General features: G+C 46.3%; 1 protein-coding gene across 1 annotated transcript; it reads left to right on the top strand.

Annotated features, from left to right (window-relative positions):
• The first annotated feature begins 438 nt into the window (after positions 1-438).
• On the top strand, positions 439-19,013 carry LOC119166849 (neuroglobin). Its single transcript, XM_037418223.2, has 3 exons — positions 439-705; positions 4,382-4,613; positions 18,344-19,013. Exons 1-3 carry the CDS (start codon positions 551-553, stop codon positions 18,557-18,559), a joined length of 603 nt encoding a protein of 200 aa, XP_037274120.2. The 5' UTR covers positions 439-550; the 3' UTR covers positions 18,560-19,013.
• Positions 19,014-24,444: the final 5,431 nt, after the last annotated feature.

Raw genomic sequence — 24,444 nt, 5'->3', positions numbered from 1 at the left:
GCGCGTCGCATGATGAAAAGACATTTCGCAGAGGTTTTTCACTTTCCGTGCTGTAGACGTCCCAAATAAATTTTGTAGACGTCTTTAGTTCTCGTATTTTATGGTGAACACATTTTGTAAATGACCCTGAAGACATTTTTTAGACGCCTTTCAAAGTTGTAATATCTGACGGTGTATTTACGTTGTTACGGAATTGTCGCACGCTCTAGCGCAGACAGTCCAGCTCGCCGGATCGTCCGCCTCCCCACCTGCCTCCCTCGCCCGAAGCAAGGCCGTCGCACTGTCGATCTCTGCCCGGCGCCGAGGTGGCGGCGGCTACGGGCGCGCACTCGCGCGGCCGAAACCGCGGTCGGCGGCGCGCGCGGTTCCGTCGTTGGGCGGCGCGGCCGGCGGTGAGCAGCGCTAGCGACACATTCGACACCGCCGACGACGACGCCTCAAATCGAGCAACCGTCGCGACGCGAGGAGAAGCCGACCGAGACGGGGTGGAGGGGACGGAGAACGCGAGCGCGCCTGCGGGTGGTCTAGGAGCGCTGGCGCCGCCGCCATCATGGGCTACGGCGTGAGCCGGCAGTCGGTGTTGCGCGGGGAAGCCGACGCTGAGCTGAGCACGGCGCTGACGCCGCGACAGGCGCAGCTGGTGCGATCCACCTGGGCAGTGCTTTCGCAGGACCTCGCCGGCACCGGGGTGATCGTCTTCAAGCGGTACGTACACCACACACACATCGTCTCCCCCCCCCCCTTTTTTTTTTGCCTGTGCGCCGCATACGGTACACACTGCCAGCGCACGGTACGTTGTAGAGTCGCCGGCCGTGAAGCAATTCTGCCGCTTAAGCAGGAAGCGTTCGCTTTAGGGTGTCTTCGCTTGCAACGAATCCCAATTTCGCCTCTGTCAAGCACCCAGCGCAGTTTGGTCCGTCGCGCGCGTTTAATTGAATAGTGTGTGCGCGTACCTAAAGAAGCTGAACATTAAACGCTATGTGCTGGATACTCACGCTCAGCGCTTATAGTATATATTGCTAAGGGAGAGACGCGATAAAAATTTTAATCCAGACATCAAGGCGACGCGTGTGTTGGGCGTAACGATCGTAGACGTCGCGTCATCGTGAAATATGCGTGCTGTGCGTATACGTTTCATTTTTTTTGTTTCACGTCTTGTTTGTTTTTGTTTAAGTAAAAAACGAAGCTCGACGCCCAGGACCGATTGTAGACGAAGATTATCGTTCCGGTCGATACACTTACCAATTGCGTGCTCGTATTTCTGGCAAATTGAGGTTGAGTGCACTCGCATCAATATTCCGCTTTCTTTTTTTTTTTTTTCATCTCGTGCGCGGAACATATGCGCATACGAAAGGAAGTACTCCACCGGTTCGAGATGAACTGCTCGCCAATTTCATTTTTATTTTTCGTTCCTTAATCTACCACCAAAGAAATATCTTCAGAGCTAGAGGTTATCGGTCTTCATTTATAAAACATTTATGCGGCTGATCTCATATGTCCAGTAAGCATATTTATGTACATTATCCCCGGCACACGCCCACCTGGACCTGTGGACCTACTTTTGCGTTATATGTGCGGATTGTCAAACTTTTAGAGAACACAGTCTGTTTGATGCATTAGGGACGACTTCCCACGGCTCATATGAACAATAGGTGTTAGATAATTAGGATAATTAGACTCCTGCTCACCGCGGTGGAGCTGACCCCAAGGTCACGGATTCGATCCCTGCTGCGGTGCTCACATATTGATGGAGTCGTATAATGCCACTGGTTTACGTGCGAGAAATACAGCAAGGATTCTACAAACTTGCCATTTCATTCCAACTGTTCTAGTGTTCAAGCACTAGCTGCCCACCAGTCTTGAAAGTGCTTCGTCGGATCGGCATGCAGCTCACATCGAATCAGTGTCTATAGTCAGCGTCTGATGCCGCCGCTGTAGCCGGGCACTTTCGATGGGCATGGTTCTCTTGTTCCAAGCGTAATGATGTATTATTTTGTCCCAAAGATACAGGATATTTGCGACAAAGCTATTTTTCCGGTCAAGTTCTATTAAGCAATAACGGTACTAGGACTTGTGCAGTAATGCGCACTCAAGCTGTATGCATATGTACGTATACTTGTGGATGTGGGTAGGCACAACGGTCAACAGAATATGGGTAATCTTATTGTACTCATAAAATGTGATGATATGTTGGGTTTAACGTCCCAAAACCACCACATTATTATGAGAGACGCCGTAGTGATGGGCTCCGGGAATTTCGACCACCTGGGGTTCTTTAACGTGCACCCAAATCTGAACTCATAAAATCTGAATCGTTAATAAAGTTATCAATTAACCTAATTTAGTCCTTTTTTTCTTAAAAAGGCACATCTTGTGATTGCGAAATTGAACTCCGTCATTGCTTCTCAAGCACAACCTGTTGCTGTCTCATCCTTCAGATAATTTAAGATATCTGAAAAGACATGCATGACCACTAGTTAAGAAGACATGACCACTAGGAATATATATATATATATATATATATATATATATATATATATATATATATATATATATATATATATATATATATATATATCGCATAAACCTGCACGTGTTTCTACACGACTAGCAAGCTTACGCTATCCCCTCCTGAGCATGCAAAAATGTTTTCCGTTTAGTTTCTTTTTCACACAGAGTGTCCTTTCAGTTGATAGATCTGCATTTGCAGCTGTCTTCTGTTCCGTCCGGTGTCTACACGCTTTACAGTCCTTCCTTAATTTCCTTAAGTTCCCCATTATGGTCTTTTATGACCCAAGAATAAGTACACTCTCTTCCCCAGAACTGCGACGTGCCTGCCATTAATCTGGGCCAGAGGGTCGTTGTTTGCGTTGCAAACGTAAGCACCTTTTTTTAACTGCTAATGTAAATACGATGCGTGTTTGTAATTAAAATTGCGCAGTTCCCACTCAGAAGAGCAATGCAAAAAAATTTTTGGGGGGTCTTGTTTTTTTTTCTGCTGGAAGGCTATAACGACCCACTTATCGCGGCTGGGAAGGTCGTTTGCCCCAGTGCGCGAAAATTATTTGAAGACGGTTTTAGAGTGCCCACTCGCAGTTCCGGTTTCAGGGAGCCGGGTGAGGCGGGACCCAGAACAGTTTTCATGTGAAAATAGCTGCCTAGGGGAGCACCGTGCGTTGACAACTCTTTACACCGCAGGGTTAATCTATAATCTATGCTATAATCTCCTCTGAGACGTTAGGTACGCGTTAGCCCCCCAAAATGCACTGGCTGGGCAAGGGCATCAGCTTTGAAGATGTTTTGATTTTAAATGCGAAGCATTTCTTAGCGAACTTCGGTGACTTTAAGCGTATCTATCTATCTATCTATCTATCTATCTATCTATCTATCTATCTATCTATCTATCTATCTATCTATCTATCTATCTATCTATCTATCTAATCTCGCTGCTTACGTTTGGGTTCTCTCGTGTGCACCCCCTTAACTTGGCGTGAACCAAAATGAGCATGGGAGGGTAAGATGGTTTAACGAATATGACGCGCTCGTCAATACATGAATAATGTCACAATCCCGTCGCGCACGTCATCAAACACTTCCCGCCAGACAGTGACACATACCCACGGGCGGGTATGTGCCGCTGGTATGCGAGGATGTACCACAGGTGATTGAACTTATTATCTACCCATGGAGGAACAACGAGAACACACATGGGCAATTTTAACGCGCGAGCATTATAAGAAATACCCGACATTGGTAGCGTCGACCTGACGAATGCAAAGAATAAATGTCAGGGTCCCAGCTGGAATCGAACCCAAGCATTCTGCATGGCAATGAAGCATTTTACCACAGAACTATGCTAGGTCTTGGAACTAGTTTTCAAATAGATGCTATTCTTCGTGAAACGTCAGTAGTGGTTGCAGTGATGCCTACCCAATTTTATAAACATTACGTATCTACTCTTTTGGTACAGCCCTCACGTCGGGTTAAGGTTAACTGTGGTTTGTTGTCATGCGCTGAAGTTCATTTACGTATCAGTGTCCAGGGCCAGCATCCTCGTGTCCAGGGCCAGCATCAGCGCTTCATATAAGCTTCTGGTGTTGCTAATACGCATGTCCCAGTTGTCAACGTTGTGCACGTGCAAACAGCTGGTTTTATGAACATCTGCAACTCTTCAACATATCTGTGTGTGCAACATTTGTACATATATTTACGCGTTATTTCATGACGCGTTGCTCAATAAAAGAATTGCAACACGGTCACCTTCCTTCCGCATGCTTCGCATAACGTCGACTTCCAGGTACGCGGGACATGCCGATTTCTGTGTCGTCGATTCGATGTAAACGTACGAACTTTCACATAAGTCGGCAATCGACGTCTGCAGACTGCTGACCCGCTACCCGGAGCTGTGCCGGCTGTTCCGCAAGTTCATGACCCTACGCGAGGACGGCAGCTACGAGTGGGACATGGAAGGGCTGCAGCGGCACGCGCTGCTCGTCATGCAGGGACTGGAGGCGGCCGTCGAGAACCTCGACGACAGCCGCGTACTCGCGGACATCCTCTACGAGCTGGGCAGAAAGCACGCCCGCTTCAACGTCCAGGAAGACATGTTCGACGTGAGTACTTGTGCTCCGCACCGTGGCCCTACGACGTGGGCATAGCTCTATAGGTACAGAAAAACCTACGCGTATACAGAGCTCCACATACCCGTCTAGAACGCTCTATAGTAACGCGTTCTGGACAACATTGGCGCTGTCTACCGGCAACGCCTGTTTTGAGATAACCCGCACGTAATTGTGTATCAATGGTGGCATCGCGTGCATGTTCGACGTGAGTACTTGTGCTCCGCACCGTGGCCCTAAGACGTGGGCATAGATCTATAGGTACAGAAAAACTTACGCGTAGACACTGCAGAGCTCCACATACCCGTCTAGAACGCTCCATTGTAACGCGTTCTGGGCAACATTGGCGATGTCTACCGGCAATGCCTGTTTTGAGATAACACTCACATAATTATGTATCAATGGTGTCATCGCGTGCGTGAAATTGTGCCACCTCAAACCGTACGTTCCCGGTAGACTCCTCTCACGCAGACATGTGCCCGGAATGCGCCGCTGCAGAGTCCTGAAAATTGTATTGAGCTCCTGAAATATATTTTTGTCAATGCTGCGGCCAGTCTTTGAACACCCGAACAATCGGAGGAAAATTGGGGGCTTGATGTCATGAGACAGCTTCGAACAGTGTACGACAGTTAAATGCCATTAAACAATATACCGTATGCTGACCGCGCGCGGTCAGGGCACACGTCAGAATTATCCGAATTAAAAGGGATTTAATTTTTAGATGCGAAACAGCTTGTAGCAGAGTTCAATTTGGTCGGCGTAACCACCCCTTACCACGCATGCACAACTGCTGGCCCACGCGCTGCCAGAACGCGCTCACGCGCTAGCGCTTTTCGGCCTGTGTAAGGGGCTGGGTGTAACTTCCCCTCCTTACACTCTCGCAGCAATCATGTGATAACGTCAGGGAACGAGATTCTGTAGACGCGTGATGAACCAACGCCTTGTATCCTATAGTTAGAAGGCGCTGGCACGCGCTAGCGCGTTCGGCTCTGCGTAAGTGCCTGTGTAAAAAGCTTTAGCTTCTCCCCCTTAAATTCTCTCAGGAATCACGTGATGGCGTTGGGGAACGAGGTTCTGTTGACTCGCGATGAAGTAACGCGTTGTGTCCTAGTCAGAACACGCTGGCGCGCGCTAGCGCGTTCCGCCCTGTTTAAGGGGCTGTGTAAAACGCCGTGGCAGCAATCATGTGATGGCGTCGGGGAACGAGATTCTGCGGACGCGCGATGAACCAAAGCGTTGTATCTTAGTCAGAAAGCGCTAGCGCGTTTGGGTCTGCGTGATTATGTGGCTATATAAGAGGCTGTAACCTCTCCCCTTACATTCTCTCAGAAATCACGTGTTGGCGTTGGGGAACGAGATTCTGCAGACGCGCGATAGAACCCACGTGTTCCCGCGTGGCTTGGCGTGGCGATGAACCCGCGCGCTGTGCTTCAACAAGAGTTCGGTACGAGTAACAGCAACAGAAGCGAGAGTGAATTCAGGGTGTGCTCCACTTGCAAGGACGCGATAACATCGGACAATGTACCCGTGATGTTTGAAACTTTAAGTCGACCCATGCGCTGCTTGGCATGGTTACCTTTAGTGGGAGATGTAATTTTTCATATGCCTTCAGGTAGTGTGCGAGGGCTTATTGGCCAATTAACTGTCCGCTCGGTGAATGTTCACGTGCTACGTGATGCCATCTGGGTCATCAGCAAAATGGTGTTCCGTAGTCGCCGTCATAGTTACGAGCGGCGCTGGCTAACACTCCTAGGTTTGCATGTTCATAAATACCCGTTTAGTGGAGGAGGGGGAATGACCACCGCCGTAGCTGTATGGATAAGAGCATTCAGCGCACTATTCGAAGGTTGGAAGTATACGGTCTCTGCCGGCGGCAAATTGTCTTTTCGTACACTTTACTTTCTTCACATCTGTATCACAACGATTGTAATATGCTTGAAACAGTACAATTAATCCTCTACACATTCTTTGGCTTCATCGTCTGACATTTTCCATTAAGGCTGTCATCAGGCAAAATAAGCGATCCCTCGAAATTTCTTCCTTCATATGAGTAGGACAGAGACACTCAAGATGACCTCATACTCCATCTGGCGTGACTCTTTTGGAAGGACGATGGACAGCTCAACACACTGAAATGCGGGTCGAGCTTGTACTGCAGATTCTTGTTGCTAAGGCATTTAAAAAGAAAATGCTGGTGTAAAGGCTCTCGCAATATCCTACCGGCAAAATTGAAGTCCTCGCTTGCCCACGCTTCATCTTGGAAGCTTTGCTCTTCTCGAGTATAGTGCCCGCTTAGAGATCTGATCTGTCAATGTGACGCTAGGTCAATTCCAAACTTGAACAGCTTCGCTTTAGTGGTGCCAAGCGGCCACTAGTGGGCGTCCTTCTTCGTTTCTCTTTTGTGTTTAATTTGTTTCTACCTCCTTTTTTTTAAATCTTCGTCTTAATTCTGTCTGATCTTTGAGCTCATTTCATCTCTCTTTCTATTTCTTTCTTTCTCTTTTTCTTCTCTTTCTACCTTTATTTCTCGATATGTTTCGCTCTTTGATTCTTTTCATGCTATGCATTACTCTATCCCTTTGGCCTATTCCTCTTCCGCTCACTCACAGCTTTTCTCACGCTTATTTCGCCTTCACACCCTTGCTATACTACACTGTACTGCACTGTACTGCACACACTATACTATACTATACTATACTATGAAACATCTGTAAACCGGGGTTGTGTCGCCCGACAAATTCCTGTTTACGGATTTTTCATCGCAAGCTTTCATCTTTCACTTCCTACCGTATTTTATACTATACTGCAATATATTGTACTGTACTGTACTATGTGAAATGAGGCTATGCTACGCTCTCGCGTGCCTGTATAGCCGAGTGATTAAGACGCTCGCCTTCGTATCGTGGGTGCACGGGTTCAAATCTCTTCTCTCCAACAAACTTTTTTTCAGGAGCGAAGCTCCTTATGGCGTGGCTTGGGCGTCCCTCGTATGTAACCACCAGTGGCACATACCCGAAATAGGTATAACACTTGACCTTCAAGGTGGTGCCAGTGAGAGATTTCTTCTGTGCGTTGTTTAAGAATAAAAATCGTGCTCAATGTACATGCCAATGGGTGCTAATGGGGAATGAGAGACATGAGCATTCGGCTTTTAGTCAACGCGCACGCTGCGATCCCCATTAGCAGCCATTGGCATGTACATTGAGCACTATCGGACAAGAAAGGGATGCTACATTATACTCGCTGGGTGTAACCTCCTTAGCTTTAGAAAGGTTTAGCGAGCGTTGAGCCGCAGTGCCATGAATACAATGAACTTGTATATACTATGAATGAACTCAAGGTGGTTAAAAATGAGAAGTAGATACGAAGCGCAAGCCGTAAGAAAGTAAAAGCCGAATTCTCCTGTCTCTCATTTCTCATTAGCAGCCATTGGCATGTAAATTGAGCCCTATCTGACAAGGAAAGTTTGCTACGTTATACTCGCTGGGCGTAACCTCCTTGGTTTTCGAAAGGTTTAGCGAGCGTTCGGCCACAGTGCCATGAATACAGTGAACTAGTATATACCATGAACTCGAGGTGGTTAAAGGTGGGAAGTGGACCCAAAGCGCAGGCCGTAAGAAAGTGTGCGTGTGCCACCTCTCGTTTAGTCCTTGGAATGTCCGCTGGATGGCGGTGCTTCTATATGGGGAATATATGATAAAAAGATGCGAGATGGTGGGACTTGGAGTGTTGAATAGATGAACGAACGGACACACAAACAGATGCATGGATGGACGCATGAACGGACGCAGGGGCGGATGCACGAAAGAACGCAGGGACGGGCGCACAAACAGACGCATGGACGGTCACACAGACGGACGCATGGACGGACGAATGCTTCGCCTTACTCTCCATCATTCACTCCGTGGATATGCTGCCATGTTTTTTTTTCTACATGAATTTTTCTGTTTCTCTCTCGTCCCTTCTCTCCCTCTGTACTCGTTCTCTCTGGGTTGTTGCATTCTACTAGGGTCTGACGGGCGCGCCTGTACTACAGGAGTGAAGAGGACGAAGAGAACGCTTGCCGCTTCAAGGCCGATCACTTCTCCTTACTGTTTACTAGTGACCAGAGTTGTCGGATGCTTTAGAGGGCTACGAAATTGTCATCACAAAAAAAAGAAGTTGAACAAAAAAAGGCTGCGTGACTTTCGCGAAGAAGCCCAAAAGTATAGTGTAAATTTAGTTAATTTTCCCATTCTTGAAGATATTGTTACGGGCTGCCACAGATGAACTCGATATAGGGAAGAAGACGATGTTTGGTCTCTCGTGCAGACTGCAGGCTCCATCTTGAATACGCCTGCCTGCAAATCCGTAGTAAATATCTTCTCGGGCGCTTTTTTCCCCGTAACATTTTGGTGGAGGTGCTGGGTCATGGGGTTGAGTGAGAACGACGGTGCGGTTAGTGACGGCTGGATGCGGCGCTGTTGATTGCTGCGCACTTGGGCGAAGCACAGTTGGTGAAGTTTTGAATTAATTCTCGTTCTATAGTCGCCATGAGCCATCGCAGAGGCAGCCAAGGAGCGTCCGCTGCGTAGAATTGTCGTGGATGTTGATTATTGGAGGCCCCGCACTCTTCTCCAATATGTTACGGGGAGAAAAGCGTGGAGAACCAATATCTTTCATTATTATAAAAAATGCCCCTCAAATGTGACGGAAATTTGAAAAAATCATTTTAATTATTTTGTAGAGAAAAAATACGAAAGCACACATCTACCATTTTTTTTTTACATGATCTTTAGCTTCGTGTTCATTCCTTTGAATGCACGTTTGCCAGTGCATGATTAACCTTGCTTGTTGAATTCCTCAATTTATGCTTGAATTCAACATTCAACTGCTCAAACACACCGACAAAGTACTATTAGTGAACGTGATGATCGCTATAGATAATCACATTTGCTGAAAAAACTCGAGTGAGCCCCCCCCCCTCCCCACCAAAAAAAAAAAAAAAACGTGGCAAGAGACTGGAAGCTTCAACAAGCGACGCGGCGAGAAAAGAAGACCCAAATCCGCTTTATTTATTAAACCGAGGTTTTCTTGTTTTTGCATATCGCGACGTAAATTAATATGGCCATGAAACACCCACATTCAACCTTTTTCGTGCATATGCGTCTACCGTAACACTGTTAGTTTAGTTGTTGAAGACGCAAAAGATTAACAGCCTAATGTGGAGTCACTGAAACCCATCCATAAGATAGTCTGTAAGCGGAACCAGCGCCTTGGTTTATCGCAGAGCAGTGCTCGTCTCCAGCAGCTCCGCAGCTAAAATAAGAGCTCGTTGTGGCGATTAAGCGTTATTCATTGCCCACAGAAGGGGTCCGGAAGGACAGTTGGCCAGGCGCCATGGCTGTTCCAGACGAAAGTAAAATGTCGAGAGGATCGAGTATCGATGACTTGATCCCACTCTTGAGGCATGATTTGCACCGCAGCAATTCTTATGAAAGATCCTTGGTAATTACCGAGTGTGAGGTTCATTAAGGTCTACAAGGTTGGCAAATATTAGCAGCTGGCTCGACTTTTTACCGCGTTTTCAGGGCTGCCAGTGTTCAACCTTATCTATACTCGCGCTGTCTCCAAACTTTCGTCTCGACAGCCGCCCCGCTGTGACTATTTTAAATATACGGCTCGAGCGCACGCATCAAACGACGTGGAAGACTCGAACGAAGCTTTGACGAACGCCGAACAGGTGGCGCTGTCAAAATATTTATTCACGGTCGCAGCGAAGATCTTATGGCGGCGCCATAGAAAGGCAGTTGACGCAACGGTATAGTGTGCGATCCCGACGTCTCTGCACCTCGCGCCCAGTGCGGTTTCAGTGCGCTGAGTCGCTTCGATCGAGTTTTCATCGCCCCGTCTCGTAGTTGCGTGCAGTAAGGCGAGAGGTACCTACAAGGGCGCTGCGTAAGACCGACCAGGAAAACAGACCTCGCGATGAAGTGCTCGATCGTCCACGTTCAGCATCTCAAGAAGTATCCCGCAGTGCGATCATTGCACTGTTTTTGCAGCTGCTGGTTCGCTCTGTCTTCCACTGGCGTAGCCGGGGGGTCATTGGCAGATGTGAGGATGAGGAGAGGTTCAGCCCCCCCCCCCTCCCCCTCACCGCCAACTTAAAAAAAAATCAGGTTGTGTACACGCAGGCATACGAACACATGAACACACGTAAAGTATGGTCCAACCCCCGTTTTCCTTCCAAAGTATTATGGCTGCTGTATATATAGTGATGAAAAGGTTCAGTTCGGGCTAGTTATCACGGCATTGTAATGTAGTTGCGCTAATGCAGTTGAAAGTTTGTGTACAATTTGTCCTACCCGCATGTTGCTTTGAGTTATATTTGACCAATATTAGTTTCTGCATCTGCTGGCCGAATCAAGCTCTATGTATACCGATTTATGTCAACTGCATTTTGAAGAAAGAAAGGCAAGGGGGCGAAGTTTAAATGTTCTGATTCTTCCAATTTATCTTTAAAATAAAACAAAGATAACGAAGTTATCTTCGTGAGTGGCAACGCCTAAATGCTTTTCTTAATCAAAGATTACGCGTAATACGTGCAGAGTTAATGAATGAATGAATGAATGAATGAATGAACGAACGTACGAATAGAGTTTAAATAAAGTCCGGCAGTTTTGCCGGGCGAGGTGGGGGAAGAGGTGATGCGGATTATTTTTCACTGTCTTCCTCGCACCACATTCAGTGAAATTGCTGTACGCGTAGTTTATGGCTATAGCTTTAAGGCCACGCGCGCATTCAGTTCACAGCAGCCCCTTCGAAAACGATTTCAGGCGTCTCGCGTCTCGTTTCATATTGCTCGACGATGCGACACGTACGCGCGCGAACATTATGAAAGCGAACACCAAGTTTACGTCCCAGCAATCATTACTGCTGGTACAGAACTGACTTATCGATTTGCTTGGCGTCCTAACAACCTCACCGTTCTAACACTTATTACGAACACTTTCGCGCCTGGCGTTCACCCAATATAAGGCCTCCTCGGAGTACTTTCTGCAGTGCTCCCTTTTATATTGCTCACGACTGTACGTACCCGTGCGTCCAGGAGCCGTCCTTATGCACTGGAGTTCGTTCAGCTAATGCACTGCAGAGCCGTTGCGATTGCTTTCCGTCTCACCACAGCAATATGGTACTCTACGATGGCGACGACCTTCTTTTTTTTTTGTTATTTTCGTCGTTCGCCTCGCTCATCGTAGTTAGGCATTCCCGTGCTGCATCATGGTACATAATGTATCGTGGACGATGGGCAAATGGAGACAAAAAAACACACCTGGAGAGAACCAGACCAAAGTAGATGGAAAAAAAGTAATTAAACGAAATGTAGGGATGCAGCTGTGAAGGCTGCGCGCGTGATGAGATAAGGATAAAGATAAGGCAACGCACGGCGAATGAGCTGTCATTACGGAGATGGGCGGTCACGTTCCGGCCAGAGGCACGTAGAGGAATGCAGTCTCCCGTAACGGCGTTGGTCAAAGAGGAGAGGATGAAGAAGGCATCACGTCCGACTGCGGCGACACACAAAGGCGGCTGCCGCAATGGCGAAACATCGCTCGATGCAGCTTATAGCCGTTGTGTGGACCATCAGTGGCGCGGTGCGAACGACAGCGAATGTGAAGGGATACGTCGCGGCCGTGGGCATTAGGAAGATTGATTGGCTTGCCGATGTTTAACGCGCACGCCACCCAGTCTTTATGGCTCATCTGAGAGACCGCCTTGGAACCGTATTGGCTAGGTTCCGTGGGCAAGTTGCTCAGAAATGGGGCGGCTGCCGGCTCGATTTCGAGTCGCAGTGGGCAATCACTTCCAAAGGGGGAGGTGGAGAGGATCGATACTTATTCTATTTGTTTTATTTATTAAGTAGTTTCGCCATACGGCATTACAGTAGGTATAATACGGTATACATATAATCAAAAAATGAAATCAAGAAAAGGCCATATATGAGTAAAATACTTAGATGTTGCACCAGATAGTTGGGCAGCAAGGCTATCTTCAACCGACATGTTGCACTAACTGGTTTTTATGCTTCTTCACTTCGTTTTAGTCTACGGTAAAGATGAGTTCTTTCTCGTGTCATTTACGGGTTGTTTTTGTTAGTGCGAACACACTTGGCAGGGTTAAACGTTTTAATACAGTATTGAGTAGTATATAGGTGTTTTCAAAGCATCCCAGGAGGCCGTGACGCAGCCCGATATCTTACCACGTAATTCCCACAAACATGCTAGTATAGCGTGATCAACTTAAGTGTAATTCATTATTTAGTTTTCGCGCTTATTGTCTTTGTGCGACTTCGTATCACCAAGTGAAAGGGAAAGGCGCTCTGCCTTATGGCACAAGACACCATCAACCACATTCACAGAGTATGTAAGAATCTTGTTGCTAACAGAAAATCAATCAATCAATCACGGGCGCTTCCTGCTTCTCGGGTGAGAGAAACGGTTGTTTTAGAAGAGTTTGTTTCAGAACACACATGATCATAACCACGGGCGTTCTCATGGCGGGGAGACGCAAAGTCGGGAACACCACAGTGACATATTAGTGAAGTGGACGCTGCGACAAGCCTTCGTTCCCCCCCTCCCTTCCCTCCTGAAGAGAAGTCTTGCGCGCGTTCATGATCATGACGTCCATAAGAAGGTGTATGTCGCCATCAAAGAAGGAAGCGAACGGGCCGGGTTACGCCAACCACTGCAAGAAACATGAACATGCAAGAAGCATGAGCATTCGTTCGTGAACGCCGCCACCGGATCGCACAGTTTGTACAGACTGCTAATGGGAACATCTGCGTGAACAGCATGTTTAAATTGCGCTACCTTATGCAAGCATAGTAACTTAAATATGTGTAAGACCACTGGTGTTTGAGAGTTCTGACTCCCCTTTACAGACCACTGACGTGCATGAAGATTGTTCCCCTATCCACTTACTCTTAGAGGGCCAGGAATGTTGATGGTGTGCATTAGTGTGTTCCCTTTAACATTGGTCCGTGCTGTACATGTATGCGTGGGTATACTGCAGACATAACTAATTAGCGCGAAAAACAATGGACACGGCGAAGACAACAGACAGGACCTTGTCCGTTGCTTTCTGCGCTAATTAGTTATTCTGCAGTTGTTGCGCACCGCCTGGCCCAACTCGCTTCTCCAATTCAGGGAAGGCCGAAGGAGGCCTATACACAGCAACGCAGTCAGTATAAAAAAAAATGGCGCCACAGTTTACTCCTAGGAACAAACTTTCGTCACCATCAATTTGGTTCAAAAGAATACCAGACGATTGGTGCCGTTAAAACAATGGCTACACCGCCTCCCCACCTCCTTGACCACTCACAATGAAAAATGTTATATATAGTTTGGAGGTATTAAAATCGAATCGCAAACGCTATAAATTATCCGGGTTTACCTAATTATTACGTACGGACTTCTCGATCTTACCCACAGGTGTGTGTGTGTGTGTGTTTGTGTGTGCACATATGTTAAAGGAACTGACAAGCGAATTTTCTCGTCCCATTTTTTTCTGTTAAATGAATAGCTTCCCTTCAGTAGTAGTTAAACCTGCAGCGTATGATTTTTTCCAAATGCACATGGAATATTTGTAAGGAGAACTTTTCAGTCTCAGAAGCCAGTAAAAGGTACGAGTGCCTCCCCCAGCAACGCTGCGAATTCATAGCAGTGTCGATGGCCCTCCTCGCAAGAGAGAGGGAGAGAAACAACTTTATTTCCCTCCTCGCAAAACTGTTCATTCGGCTCAAAGTTCTACTTTCACAGGAGTGAGTGCAACTGTGGTTAACCGCCGTCATTTTGCCAATTTCAACCGTTCCTTTTTAAACATAAAAAGCCGACAGAACAAGCTTTCCTAATGCTCGTCGTCACACACTTTTCCACCTCGCGGACTTTTCTAACTTGTCTACAGGCGCCGCTAGCAGTGCTTCGGCTAACTTTTATGTTGCCCGTGACATCCGCGATAGTAACAATGGAATGGATTCACTAAACGAGCTTATTGCCTCACGATTTTTTTTTTAGAATCTGTACAGTACGAACTACTAAGATTTGTCGCATGCTGAAATTACATTCCTCTCTTCTCTCGTATACACACGAAAGCGAAGCAGGAAGGGATCGCTTTCTCTTATCTCGACAAATGACGCTACAAGCTGATAAATAACTCATCACGGCCTAGGTATCAGCCATCGGCTGATTTGAGCATGGCGCGCTCGGTCGTTACTGGGGTCGCCGTAAGAGGCCGCTACTTGTCCACGCGTGTGGTAAGGTACAGCCATATCCATCCATCCATCCATGTGCGCGCTGTCGCACCGATAATCCGCGTATTCGAAGAAAAAAGAAAAAGAAAGGAGAAAAAGTGTTCAAGGTCACGAGGCGCGCGTGACGTGTTTTCATACTGTCCGTTTGCCAACGCCATCTGGTCGCACATATGTCGGACAGTCGGATCGATGTGTAAATGTTCGACTCCGTGAACACCGTTCTTCACTAAAAGGCAGACCACGTGTCTCGTCACTGCGCAGAATGCAAATGTGTTTTGGTAAAGCTGCCGTACTATTTCAAAACAGTGATCAAACCGCTAGAGAGGTAGCTGAAGCTTTTTTTTTCATTGCAAATTTAGGTGATAAATGCTTAAGCCGCTTATCTTCATTCCTGACACGGAACTAGCTTTCCTGGCGTCAGGGCCGTAAAAAAGAGATAGCCAAATTGCTGATTATGTTTATATAGTTTTGTGTTGTTGGACGAAGTCATTGCGCATGACAAGCTGTTTCCGTGTATACAGGTTCTCTTCCGAAAAAAAAAATAAACGTCATTTGAAAGTTAGCACCCGTGTTGCCTTCTTGTTGTGCCCCCGTGTTTTATTGCGATATTTTACAACCAATTTCATGATTGCATGGTACCCGCTAGCTGAAGCGAGTTTGAGGGCTAAACCGTTTCGATTTATTTTTTTTCTTTCCTGATGCATGCCGCTCCATCATTCGCATAGCTAGGAGGGTGGTAAAAGGGTGTGGTTCAAACCCCGCTTATGAAAATTTTCTCGCACGAATACACATGAGCGTTCGTTGAACACCATTTTCCTCTCCAACGCCTCATCTCTCTTTTAAGAAAAAAAAAGAGTATTTGGGGAGTATTTCTGCCAGACAAGCGCAATCGTGATGCGGCTTGTTATTCGCGTCTTCTTTTTAGGGGCGAGGCTCCTTAAGGCGTGGGCTGTGCGTCCCCTGTATGTAGACACCTCTCGTTTAGTTCTTGTAGTGTTCACTAGATGACGGTACCGTCTCCTGTATGTAGCTACCTCTCGTTTAGTTCTTGTAGTGTTCACTAGATGGCGGTACTTGTAGCTGATGATGAAAAGATGCAAGATGTTATAAACTAGATGGCGGTACTTGTAGTTGATGAAAGATGCGAGACGTTATAAAATAGGAATGATGTCACATATGGCGCGTGTCATTGGTTGAAGGCAATCGTTCGATTTAGTGCGGCGACGTACGCTAGGGGGAGCGATGTAATAAAATCGAGTGTGCAAAATGTACAGAGGATTCATGGTTTACCAGGTTTACCTCCGGAGCTTCGCCCACTCATCATCATTCACTTCGTGGATATGGCGGCACTTTTTTTTGAAGACTCGACACTCGCAACTTTTCAATCAAGAATGCTAAATGTCACGCTTAATACACATGCCGTCGTTCGTGACCAAAATGTGCTAGGTGCGGGGTGATAATGCATGCAAAAAAAAAGCACGCAAAATATACGAGGATTATTAACTGACGTGGAACGAAAACGCACCCTTTTTACCCGTTCTTTTGAGTTTTATCACGAGACTCCGCACGATGTGCGTGTCAGTCGCAGCGCCGTTGGGCAGTGGCATAGCCAGAGTGTAAAATCCAAACTCGTGCCCTCCCCCCCCCCCCCCCCGCCCCTCCGCTTCCGAAATCTTTTTTTCGCCATCGCATCACCCCCCCCCCCCCCTCGAAAAAAATTTCTGCTTACGCCTCTGCCATTAGGCGACGTATATGCAAAAAAAAAATGCAACAATCAAAATAATATCGGGACTTCAGAATCCCCTCTTGATAAAGAAACAGGTTACACGGCACGACAGCACGCGGATTGGTGACACGCTGGGTGAAGATTGTATACTTTCGTATCCTGCTCAGAACCAGAACGCCATAAATATCACAGCAGGTATTTTGCTAATGATGTCGCCGGTCTCGTAGTTGATACCTGCCAATCAAGCGGAAACACACAGGTCAGCGTGATAATCCGTGTCGCAAAGACATATAAGAAAGCATGCGGCAACTGGTACGTGCACAGATAGCCTGCGCGAACCCACAGGCTTGTCACTGATCTTAACGCGGTGACTAGGCAGTCACGTCCTTCCGCCGTTGATAAGGTGATAAGGTATGGAAAGACTATTCATGTCGGTCGGGGCGTGAACTAGCACGTAGCGCGTCGCTCTCACGTCGGGACAGTTAGGCCTAACCTCTCCGACACATCGTGGGCCCGTTGGACTGCCCATAGCTGCGTCCTTAAATCCGTACTGCGTAGCGCAGCGTCCAACTTGGACGGTGTAACGTTTTCGACCCGTAACGCCGGGCACCGCCAGAGCAAACGATCAAGGCTGGCAAAGTCTGTGCAAAGCGCGTATGTGTTTGACGTCTGCATGTCTGGATAAATTTTGTGCAAGAGTGCGGGACTGGGATATGCCCTAACCTGCAACTCAGCTTCGCCCCGAAAGTTTCAGTGCCATGCGTAGAACCTGTGGCTGCAGTGGCTGTATAAACTCCCTTCAGACTCCCGAAAGGAAGCCTTTATTGTAACTGCACCAGAATTAAGATTCCCATGTGCGCCCCGACCGCTTTTGTGTCATGTGCAGAGACTGCGGCTGCAGTAACTGTACGAACTCCCCTTGGGCTCCCTAAAGGGAACCTATACAATAACTCTACAACTGGAGTCTCAAGTTCGCGTCGAACGGGTGGTGTACTGCGCAAGCACGAAGGTGGGATGAAGAGGCACAAGGAAAAACCTCCTCCTTGCTTGAGCAGTTCACGTCTCCCGTTCATGATGAACCAACTGGCGTGTAAGCTGGTCATCTTGTAGGGTTGGGTGAGCAGTGATTCAGTTGAAACACATCGAGTTGAATAGTTCGAATGGTATACATCACATACAATATTAAAGAAATTAACATTTTTATCAAAATTCAGCTAACCTGCACCATAATTTTTAAATAATCGCAACTAGACATGAGTGAATGCCACTTTTTTTTGGTTCGAAGTGTAGTGGAACCAACATTGAATACCAGAAATGGCATTATGGTGCTTGTTATATTTGGTACAATTCGTTACATTGAAAAATTACTATGCTTAGCGCATATGTGCAAGTATAACACGCCTTTAAGCTTTGAAAGTAATTAATTTAGGTGAAGGTAATACGTATATTTACCAAGAAGAATGACATAGTGGCAGCACGGATTTTCTCTGGACAGGTGGTTACACGGCATAGTAACCCCAAACTGGAGTGTAACTGCCTTTACAGAGGATTCATGTGCCCTGAAATGTTGTCCATTTTCGAGTACTTCGAAATTTCGAATAACTCAAATTCGTGCCGAAAGCGAATTCGAATACTGCAATAGTGACGCGAATATTCGTATTGGCCGAATATTCACCCACCTCCGTATTATTGCTTTCGTGTCACGTGCAGAAGCTGTGGCAGGCGCTGAAGTTTGGGCTGGAAAGCACCCTGCAAGAGCGATTCAACCGCGAGGTGGCGCAGGCCTGGTTCCTGGTGTTCCGTTTCCTGTCCCGCCGCATCATCGAGGGCATGCACAAAGCCAGGGCGGCGGCGCCTCCACCTCAACAACAGCAGCAACAGCCGCAGCAGCAGCCACAACTGCAACAACAGCCAGCGCCAACCTAGTCCCGTGCCAACTGCCAACGCGCTAAGAAAATGCCAAAGAACGCAAGGCTTGCACGCTTCGAAAGCTGCGACGATGTGCAACAGTCTCCGTGGCTGAGCAAGGTGGCCGCGCAGACGACTCTTGCTTCTCGGATGAGCCTGTTTGTCGGCCACTGTACTTGTGTGCGTCAAATCTAGCCAAATCCGCCTTTTCTCATTTTACTAGGCTGCTATCTGCTGTTTCAGTAAATGGCAGCTCAAAACGAAATCATCGAAACGAAAGCCTCCGAGATCAAGAGGCCTTTTGAGACTTTTATGCTAAAGGAAGGGTACATGTGCCATGAAAAAGGCGGATTGAGCAAGTCAACCTCGCTGCCCTGACCTCACTGCCCTGTCTGTTAACTTGCACTGAGCAGCAATCGGAAGGTTTCATAAGACATTCCTAACAGAGTAATAACAGCTTCCAGAATTGTAATAGTAATGCTGTTATTTTTAGCATGCCTTCAGAACACAATCATGATAACTGTGGCGAAGCAATGCACAACTTCCTCCAGCAATACGCTGTACAGATAATCCTTGCCGACTCTTATGGCATCTGGTAATGCCGTAAAAGAGCAGAAATAATGTATTGTGTTCTACAAAATGAACTGTAACTGAATCGATGGGTGCGATAGTGGTACTTTAAGATTCATTTTTAGAGTAATTAGGATGTTTTTGTGCTCAACGCAATTAAATATGCATATACAAGCGACCTTGTTTTCAATAGCTGGGGGCCATAACAGTAAGTTCGAAACACCTGCGCGATGATAAAAAAAAAAAGCTAAATCTGGTGTGTAGCTTGTAGTGTGTATGATGGTGGCTGTATCGAGCATAGCTTGGGTACTCGGCAGAATGCTCCTTCAATCATTATGCCAAATGTGCGAATGCACGATTGGAGATTACAAGCAAGCCCGCACGACAATCTTCTATGGTTCCAGCTCATCACTAGGTGATGCGCAAGTGGCATTGGCTTCAAGGTGCTTAGCAGCCACGTCTGCAAAATGAGCTTGCAAAATGTTTTGCCATTGTATGTTTAGAGCAACAATCAACACAGTCAGCTGCTACAAGTTCTTTCTCAGGCGTGCTGGCTGACAGCACATCAATAGCGTGAGCAGCCATGACATTTGAATGGCGCACATTTTCTATCAGGCCAGTTTGATGACGAATCACCACACGCACACAGGTTGAGAACATTGACGTGATTTCAACAAGTACCCTCTTTTGTTTTCTTGTTCATGCAACCACATCAACATTCGGGGTAACAGCACAAGGGCATATTCAGCAGTACATGTTCAGTGTACTCGAGCTTCAATTCAGCCTTGCACTGTGATCTGGTTGTGCCTGAGTTAGCTAATGTTGTGAGGCAACCACCCCGAAAAAGCATTGGTCTCAGCTTCAGTGCCAGGATCAGGATGAATGTACCTTTAATTGTGAGGATTTATCTTCGTAACTTCGTGTCATGGGATGGCAAGTGCATAGCAATTATCCTTCCGCAAACGTTTCTCTGATTTGCAGGCTTCTGACGCTGTTGAGCTACATTCAGTAGCCGTACCTTTCTGTTAAGCTACTCAGCTCAAGGTAGCTCCGTCATTTTGGCAAACTCCTCAACTTGCACAAACGCCTTGACGCGGTTCTTGGACACACTACAGTACGATGGCCGAAACTGTGCTGCCATCTGGTGAACTGAGGCTGACATACAAGCGGGTAACACAGGTGGGCATTCAGCGCGTGCACTCTGATCCACGTCCTTTTGTCTCCCTTGTGTCTCAGCGCTAAAATGCCGGAGCGCCACTGGCGCCAAGACGGGCAGCTCGAAGTATGTGTGCCCTGCCTTTGTACGAGTGTCCGCGGCATCGCGACACGCCAGTGACACCATGGGCGTATTATGTCAGGTGCACTTTCATGTAACATGTGGCAAAGGAGGTGTACACGTGTCGCGAATAGGCGCGGTGTCCATGATTCGCACACTCGCCAAACCCTGCAGCTATTCTGCCGTGCTGGTGCTCTTTCCATTTTTTTCGTTCCTGTTCCTCACCCTCATGCGACATCATAGCGATTTAACGTTCACCAGAGTTTTGTAAAAAAAGCTAAGGGAACATTGTTGTTGTTGTATGTGCTGTATGACTGTGTTACGCTTGTCGTCTGGTTTCTGCGTATGATTACACTGGTGTGCGTATGTCAAGTGGCTTCCGTGCGATGACAGGATGTGTTAAAGGCTGACTGCAACAAAGTTTTTAAAACTTGAAAAGCCTTGTTATTGACAATTTAAGAGAAAAGTGGGCCTTTCCAGCAAAATTTAAACCTAGCAACAGGTGAGCACATCAGCTGTTAGAAACAAGCAAATGGCACACAAATGTAACATTAACAGCTGAGAATCAAAGGTTGTGGCAATCAAAGCGTTTAGGGAGCAACGAACGAGCTTTAGTGAGTAGGTGTAACCATTGTGTGAGCATGGTTCTGGAACATGCGTTGTATCTGCTCAGCCTTGGACGAGACTGCCGTCTGATAAAATGCTGCGCTGTCTGCTAAAGTCTTGTTTAAAGGTCATTGAAACGTAGCAAAACGTCAGACAACTAGCAGCACTGCTGGATTGGCAAGATCACTCCCTACCTACTCAGGTGGCCACATTCATACTCATTAGTAACCAATTTAGCGCAAGAGAAATTTCGTTGCAGTTGGTCCTTACTGCCGCAAGGAAGCTGCTATCACATGTTGTAGATGCGAACCACCTTCGTACTGTATATGTGAAGGGTGCTAGACAAAAAGGTCGTAGGCCAGCTTAACATCTGATCATTACCTAAGGTGCCATGCAGGGTCAAAGCTTGGAAAGGCGTTGGTCCTGACACCGCACCACAGGTTCCCTAGTGAACATGTCAATTGGAAAAGCTGCAGCGGCACCCAAAACATTTACAGCGTGAAATATACACGGCATGATCAAAATGTGCACAAGCAGAACCAAATTACCAAGCTGCGGCAATCACCAGCAGAGGGTTTGTATGTACCTGATGAAAGAAACCTTAAGTCCACCACCTTCTCGATTGCGGTAGAGAACCTGGCAAAAGAAAGTGCCGCCTACAGAAAGAAAAAAAAGGAACATTTGTTTCTTGCGTATTTATAGATGCGAGCACTGTGAGAAGAGATATAACTACTTTTTAGTGCACCAGTACTACTATTTTGAAATGCCTCAATGTCTACAAAGTATATGACCAAATACCGACCATAATAACGACACAAGAGCGCACAAAAATTAATGTTTCGCACGACATACCAAAGATATGTATTCTGAATAAAAGCATAGAGAAAAAGAAATTGTGTTCAGTACGTGTGGGTGTGAATTTACCATTGAGTGAATGCTTTTGTAGTGTCCCCTTTAGCATGAGAATTTAGGAGTGACAGCCATACAGTTGTAGTCATTAACCATTCTAGTGGAAAAGTACTACATGCATTTCAGCAATTTCATATGTTGCCAGAAAGATTGTTACGGCTATTCAATAGAATTTATGCGGAGTCCACACATTCTCGTTAACATTACACGGAAATCACGGACTCAATTGGAATGACATATGAGATTTCAATAAGGTTGGTTGCCATTAGAGGCGTGATGCTGGCTGTCTGATGCCGCTAGTGAAGCTGGCATATTTATTTGATGCAACAACAATGGCCATCACTTTTTTCCGTGGCAGGCTTTCATGGCGCGTTTTCCAATAGCTGTGAGTTGCCCTTCTTCAAGGGGCCTTGCGCTCGTATTTTACCCATAGTATTCTGCATTACATTGCGTTCCTCCTGTAGTCCGGACATTAAGTGGGAATAATTATGAGAACTTGTTTGCGAGGCAGCTTACTTGAAATGAAAAGGAAAGACCAAAAGAGTCTTACCCTCTCAAGTTTCACGCTCTCAGCTATTATTTCAACTGCTTCCAATCAAAGCAATGCCATCATTTGTCCATAGCAGAAGCTGTTATCTATTGCTGCCTTTCTATGACAACCAGTTGCCGCACTTTCCAATCGACACTACTATACCATATTTACTCACGTAATGCCTGCACCACTGAATCCCGTTACCAAAATTGTATTTTATTTTTTTTCCAGTGTAATTATTGCATCCCCAAACATGCCACCGAGGAGTTGACAGATATGCCTGCTATGAAGCCATGTTTATTTTTGTAAATGAGCAACCCGAGAAACATCATAGAGGCATCTTGTTTTTTTTTGTGTTGCCATCAATGTATTTAAGGCTATTAAGTGTGCACTTGAGCACACCACTGTTCCACATTGTTTTTCCAACGTTGACATTTGATTCACTGCCTTATGAAAGAGCAAGAACCCACTCAAGCACAAAGAACTGTGGGAAACAGAAAATATGCAGTGTCAATGCTACCAGAAGCGGAACCGTTGTGTCATGAAACACAGCGTGCAACCCAAGACAAGTGGCTTTGCTTTGCTAATGCTAAAATGCCGATGAGGCATGGGATTGCAAAATGTGTTCCATTTGCTTTGGTCCTGCCCAATCATTGAATCATGGAAGCCTCGCAATAAGCTCTTGCTCTCTGTCACCACTCACGAATACACCAAGTTAGCACTTAGTTCTGAAGATCCTGGTCTCCCTGTTGAAAATTGTTACACGATAATGGGTCAGCATTGTAATTAACCCAGGAAAATATTGAATACCTTTACTTCACAGCATCCAGTACCGTTGTGGTAAGCAAAAGCGGAATACCTTTGGGTGTACAACCCACTGCACAACCAAACTGCACAATCTTGCTCGTGTGGATAACAATGCCGACACACATGACTCTCAGAATTACAGCAGACGTTGCATGTAAGATTTGTCAATATTCCAGAATGAGCGGCACATAACGTTAGTAAGGCAATAAAGAGAACAATGACTTTCTTGCATCAGTAAATTAATATTTCATGATACAAAAATGTCATACATGTGGCGATAAAAAGTTTGATAATGGAGAAAATGTGCAAGAAGAAAATGTGGGTGGAAGCAAGACTTGGAAGTTCTCGCACCAGCCTCTGTGACTCCACAGATTTCGACAGCATCTACTAAAGCCAAGGTAGTTTCTAACCAGTAAAAACGAAGTATGTATGTTGTACTGCAAAAGAACCAAGTTGTGGGATGTCACCATCGAAGATTAGGCCGAAAAAGTTTAAAGTGGTACTTTCAACATTTTCTCAACTGTTACTTAACCTATGGTGGTAAAAATTCTCATAATATAGTTTTAAGCATAGAGTTTATAAGTCTAAGCTAATCTGCTGTTTTACTTTAGTGTCTCTTTAAAGGGAATCTGTAACACTTTGCCAAGTAACCATCGAATGTGTTCATTCAATGGTTACTTGGACAGTTCACTGCCTCATGAACCGACCAACGCAAATTTTTAAATGTTCGTGAAGTACGAGCCAAGTTGCAGAGATTCGTCACATACTGTAACTGCTTCCGGTCTCCTCTTGTACCGACGAGCACACTGGAAGCTTAGCAGGGAGAGATGGCATGGGCAAAAGAACAGTCTGCCATGCATGCATCACGACTTTCGGTGCTTTTCCCTTTTTGTTTTTATTTTTTACCCGAACGTGCGCGGCTCACTCCGTGTGATCATGAGTGCCCACTTGGGCATGTTGTGGCCTACGTAACTATGCTACAATGCTCAAATCAGCCAATTGTCGTGAATTTCGGTATACAGCACCATTCGTTAAAAAAAGGGGGAATAATTTTTAGCTGGCCTTGAGATTTAATTATAAACTCCTGGCAACGCGCTATGCTAGCGTATTCTCGGGAGCCTCGTCTACTGAGCGACAAAATTTTCCGACCATGCTGAAAAAGTGTTGCAGAGCCCCTTCAAGGGTTCTGGGGGACATAATAAA

Source organism: Rhipicephalus microplus, chromosome 6 (genome assembly GCF_043290135.1).
Source record: "Rhipicephalus microplus isolate Deutch F79 chromosome 6, USDA_Rmic, whole genome shotgun sequence".
Lineage (NCBI taxonomy): Eukaryota > Metazoa > Arthropoda > Arachnida > Ixodida > Ixodidae > Rhipicephalus > Rhipicephalus microplus.
This window is presented reverse-complemented; position numbering and strand designations above follow the sequence as displayed.